Source organism: Aptenodytes forsteri, unplaced genomic scaffold, assembly GCF_000699145.1.
Source record: "Aptenodytes forsteri isolate BGI_AS27 unplaced genomic scaffold, ASM69914v1 Scaffold284, whole genome shotgun sequence".
Taxonomy (NCBI): Eukaryota; Metazoa; Chordata; class Aves; order Sphenisciformes; family Spheniscidae; genus Aptenodytes; species Aptenodytes forsteri.
Window position 1 is genome coordinate 3952809 of NW_008794445.1, and position 5634 is coordinate 3958442.

General features: G+C 47.7%; 1 protein-coding gene across 1 annotated transcript in view; it reads right to left on the bottom strand.

The window, feature by feature from the left end:
- The window catches only part of LOC103907790 (cytochrome P450 2D17), an 11685-nt gene extending 10046 nt beyond the window's left edge, over window positions 1-1639 (bottom strand). The window contains exon 1 of the mRNA XM_009290035.2: window positions 1388-1639. Coding sequence (XP_009288310.1) covers window positions 1388-1600 — 213 coding nt within the window. The 5' untranslated portion in view covers window positions 1601-1639. The remainder of the gene's footprint in view (window positions 1-1387) is intronic.
- Window positions 1640-5634: the final 3995 nt, after the last annotated feature.

Consider the following 5634-nt stretch of genomic DNA (forward strand, 5'->3'; position numbering starts at 1 on the left):
ACACCTGTCTAAGCCGTGAGCCGCCAGCTTCTCTAGAAGAATGCTGTGGGAGACGGTGTCAAAGGCCTTACTGAAGTCCAGGTAGACCACATCCACAGCCTTTCCCTCATCCACTAGGCCGGGTCACCTGTCATAGAAGGAGATTAGGTTGGTCAAGCAGGACCTGCCTCTCATGAACCCGTGCTGGCTGGGCCTGATCCCCTGGCTGTCCCGCAAAACATAATGCTGACAGCAGGATGGCTGCACAGATAAGCCTGTCAGCCATACACTCACCATGGGAGCTTGCCATGGAGCTAAGTCTCCTCCAGGTAGACAAGCCCTTTGACTGGACATAAAACTCCTGGGAAGGCAGGTTGAAGCTCCCCTGCTAGTCAGTAACACTGAACAAAGCGCTCGGGAACGTGTTGTAGGAAGACAGTGCAATAGTAGCAATGCCCCACAGACTGTGCTCTGTTTTCTTTTTCTTTCTTCTGTCTTCTTTTCTTTTTTTGTTAAAAAGCTAAGTGTCTTCATTTCTGCACTGTAGCAATGCAAGGAATTGAAGTACTTAAGATTGTATTTGCAGTGGGGTTGGAAAGGGAATTAGCACTTCACTGGCACTAGAAATACATCATTAAAAGCGATTACTGGTCAAGAGTGTGGTTAGCATGACCCTGATGTGATGTGATTCAAAAATGGTAATCTTTTGGACTATATGCAAGCAAATAATACAAATGCTATATTTAGTTTCTCCATTTGGCAGATTTTGGACAGACAGCTGAACAGTGCTGTCCTAGAGAAAAAGCCTTTAGAGTTTGCAAACTGAAGCACAAAACCCCCGTGGTTTATCTGCTGCAAGCTGTGCTGTGCTTTTCCTTTGAGAAAAGCTAAGCCCTGACTTTGAATAGGAACGCTACCGAGATTTTGGGCACTGCTGCTGGGGCAAATCCCACAAGCTGATCTCTTTCACTGAGACTGTCACATGCCTGTAGGCGTGCTTAAGTAACTTGCAAAGAAGTCTGCCATTCCTGCAGCCACATCCCCAGCCCACAGATATTTGCTTTTCCTCCCTTGTTTGTACATCTCCCTGTTCCCTTGCCCCCACGCCTGCCCACATGTTAAGTTGGTGGCCAGCTCTACAGCAGAGCAAGCATCACCCATCGTTGGGGGCACAACAAGATCTCCCACTGAGGTTGGGAGATGGAGGCTGGCAAGTGTCGGTGTGTGATTATCTATTTATCTGTATGGGCCAAGTCAGTGTCCTTAGGCGGTGACTTGCTTTGTCCTGGACTTCGGAGAGGGCATTGCCCTTTGGCTTTGTGCAAGGGTTGATCGTGCCAGGGCGTCCCCACCCCTCCTGGGCCCACGGTTGTGTGAGGGATGCTTCATCGCGGGGGCCAGCACTCACCTGGTTAAAGGAGAGGTGGGGGTTTCGGAAATCAACGTACAGCATGGTCCCAATGAATGGCAGTGACACTGGGCCCGGGGGGTAACGGCTCCACTTCTTCCTGCGCTTCATGAAGTCAAGAAGTAAAGTAAAGACTGTAAGAAAAACTCCCAGTATGGAGATGTTGCTCCAGCAGGATGACAGCTGGGACCCCAGCCACAGGAGCAATGCCATTTCGTAGCCTGCCTACTCCTTGGTCTTCCTCTTTTGACCCAAGACTGTTTCTGCCTCCTTTTGCCCTCCCTGTCCTCTCCTCCCCTCTCCTCCCCTCCCCTCCCCTCTCCTCCCCTCTCCTCCCCTCTCCTTTCTCCAGGCAGCTGCCCTCTTTTCCTTGGTTTCTCCTCTTCCCCACACTCTCTTTTCTTGTCTCCCCCCCGCTCCTCTCCAGGCAGCTGCCCTCTTTTCCTTGGTTTCTCCTCTTCCCCACACTCTCTTTTCTTGTCTCCCTGCTCCTCTCTCCCTGCAGTTGCTGGCCTGGGAACGTGGGACTTGGCTCAAACCCAAAGCTCCTCCTCTGCTCAACTCAGCCTTGGGGGAGTGGTGATGAGGGTCATCCCTCCTCCTCCTCCAAAGCCAGAGCTCAGAGGCTGCTTTGTCCCTGCTGCCGGTGGTAGCTCCTGCAGTGGTGCCCTCCATGGGGCAGGGCTGGGTGAGGTCCAGGTGTTAGGGTGCCCTCTCCCACAGCCGAGGTGGGATCGCAGTTCACAACAAGCAATCCAGTCTTGCTGCATTCTCGTGGGGTGATTTTGAAAGTTTGTTTAAATCTGTGTCGCCACCTTGTTTGTACAGACAAGTCAAAGGAGAAGCAGCTCCTAAACAAAAACCATCTGGGTTTCTGTTTGCAAGACTGATGTTTTGTTCCATTGGAGCTTGAGAAAGCTCAGGTTAGGTCACGCTTTCCCTTACAGAAAGCACCTGTCACAGAAATTAGCCTAAAATGGTGACCTGAGACTTCAAAAATCATTTATGTTTCTGGGAATAAAAATCTTTATCCAACTCCAAATGTCAGTCAGCATGATGACCTTGATTTTTGTAGAATACAGCTCAGCTACAGGGGAGGAAGCACATGTATTGCAAGGAGCCTCGAATTTCCAGCCTTTGGGGCAGCAGTAATGCAAAGATAATTATGGAGATAGTCAAAGTATTTCCTAAAACAGCACAGCTGTGTGCTCCTGGCATCACTGCCATCGGAGATCAATAAAGCTCTCTCTTATGACAGTTAGTTGTAGCTAAAAAGAAGCAGTAAACACATCACAGTTTGATCTGTGATCTCGGTGTGATCGGAGAAAAGCTCCTAATGGAGCAATTGCTGCAACAGTGATGGAGAGCTCAGACCGCAAAGTGATGCACCTGCAAGGACTGCAGTCAGCTCTGGTATGCAGCCAGGGCCTCGAAATGCCCCTTGCCCAAAAAGCACCTAAATGCTCATTATCTGTGTGCAGAGCTCCCCTCACTGGAGCCTCTACAGCGTGATCCTGCGTGTCTCTTGTGAAAAGCATCATGACTCAGGGTTCATCTCAGGTATCTGTAAACAAACATTTGCAGCACGGGAAACAACCGAGGGAATTACTAGCCCCCACACAACTGCAGGATTATGATTTCTTTTGGATTACAGAGACATGGTGGGATAGTTCAGATGACTGGAGAGCTGCCACAGACGGACATAGGCTTTTCAGGAAAGACAGGCTGGAAAGGGTGAAGAGTGGTTGTGCTTTATACAGAGGAGTGGCCAGACCTTTGCCATGGGACAGGTGCTGAGGCAGTCAGGTGCTTCTGGGCAGGGAGAAGAAGGCAAAGCAACACGGGCAATGTTGTGGTAGGCACTCACTACAGACTAGCTGATCAAGGAGAGAAAGTCAATGGAACCATCTCACAGGCCTTAGGACTCAACAGGTGTACTTTATCTGGAAGGGCTATATGATTGGGCACAATCCAGGTGGTTTCTGGAGTGTGCTGAAGACAATTTCTTGACACAGGCAATTGATGAGACAACTAGGAGAGATGCTCTGGGTTTGCTATTCAGAAACGAGGAAGAATTGGTCCAGGACATGATGGTTAAGGGTAAGTTTGACTGCGGCAGCCATGAGACCGTGGAATATTAAATCCTGCAAGAAGTCACCAGGACAAATAGTATTACTGCCCTTGCCTTCAGGAGAGCAGATTTCACTTTGTTCAGGAGTGCTTGGCAGGATCCCAAAGGGAGCCCAGGAGAGCTAGTTGTTCTTCAAGGGAAGCCTCATCAAAGACAGATGATAAAGTGGGTGGAAGATTGTTCAGATCGTGGGGCTCAAAGAGTTGGGATCAGCGGTACAGAGTCCAGCTGGTGGCTGGTCGCTAGTGACGTCCCTTAGGTATCCATACTGGGGCTGATAAAGTTTAACATATTTGTTAACAACCTGGATGATGGGACAGAAAGCACTCTTAGCAAGTAGAGCCTGGGAGAGCTAACAAGAGCTGAAGTATGTTTGCAGAGTAGTCTGGGAGTTTGTTGGCTTTTGAGTACCCACCACATTTCGAACAGCTCTACTGCGAGGTCTTAGGAGACAGAGCTGCGACAGTCCTGTACTCAGTGGACTGGCTTGAGCAGGAGGTGGCTGAATGCTAAAAGGTGATCGAGGGGTTCCTCTCACGCTGATTTTCATGACCCATGCCCTCAGATGACAAGTGAAAAGATGGGAAATGTGGTCCCAAGAAAGTCAGTGGACATTTCCTGATCACCCCACTGGTAAAAGGATGTTACCCTGCCCGTTTCAATTTATTTTGAGCTCCACCTTTATGAACTTCAGCTGGAAAATATCCACCTGGGTTCTTTCCTTTTTGCTTATTTTGGCTAGAGCCAAAGGCTGTCGGACTCCCATCACTCACCTCCGGGCTGTCAGAAGGATGGTTGATTGGAATTCAGGAAGTGGATTTACTTTTAATGAACATCGCCCTGGAAGGCCATCAGAAGAGTAACTCTCCAGCTGCTCTTCTTCCTGGGGCTCAGCCTTGACATAAGGCGACAAAGCTGCAACCTGAGAAATGCACGAGCCTAAGAACAAAAATACTTTCTCCCCCCCTTCTCGCCCCATACACCTTTCTAAAAGGTCTCTGGACAAATGATCTTTTCCTCTACCCCCTTCAGGCTGCAAACTGGACAACTCCTCCACTTTTGGTTAGTAGCTTGGACTGCCGTTCCTGCAAAGGACTGGAGCAAGTGTTATAGCTTAGGTAATTTCAAAAGAACAGTTTTCCAAGCAAGCAAAGAAACAATAAACAACAAATCTCTTTATGAGAGAGAGAAAGAGAAGAGAGAAAGAGAAAAGGGTAATTATCCTTCTGAAGAATGAAAGATGTTCATTTGCATTTCTTTTCAATAAAGCAATATTTTGAGTGATTTTTCAAGTCAGAGAAAAAAACTTCCAAATCGATACATATTAATTTTAGCTAGCTGCAGCCCCGCTGTGCTGGGTGCATGTCTTTGTGCACAGCCAATTAAGAGACGAGCTAAGTGAAGTTACAGAAGTTACATGCAGACGTTACTATTCTTTGACTGGACAACCTGCAGTACAAACAGAAAGGCGGCTTTAAGAAAAAGCTTATTAATATGCAAAACGAAGCATCCAGAAGTAAGGTAATGCAAGAGTTGCCTGCACAATTTTAATTGAGCCTTTTTGTCCATATATTCCATTAAGATCATCTTTCATTACGAACTCGTGCTATTTTTCCTTTCTGAAGGACCCTCCCTTCATTCAGTGCACAGGACAGATGATGATCATTTACTAATCCTGTTTTAATTATAGTATTTGGCTTTGAAGCCTATTTTGCCACCTGCTGTTTGCACCCTGCCCAGAAGGGTGTTTTAGTTGGGCTTTTCTACAGTGGTCATCAGTGACTGCGTGGGTTCGGAGCAGGCAGTCTTTTGTACTCGCAGCATCCCCCTGAGGTGCCACCAATGGACAAAATGGAAACGTAAGTCCAAATGACCTTCTAAGTGTTGGTACCTGTCGTGGTTTAACCTCAGTCGGCAACTGACCACCCCACAGCCGCTCGCTCACTCCCCCCGCCCCCGTGGGATGGGGAGAGAATTGGAAGAGTAAAAGTGAGAAAACTCGTGGGTTGAGATAAAAACAGTTTAATAATTGAAATAAAAATCTTAATAATAATAATAGTAATAATAATAATAATAATATACAAAGCAAGTGATGCACAGTGCAATTGCCCACCAC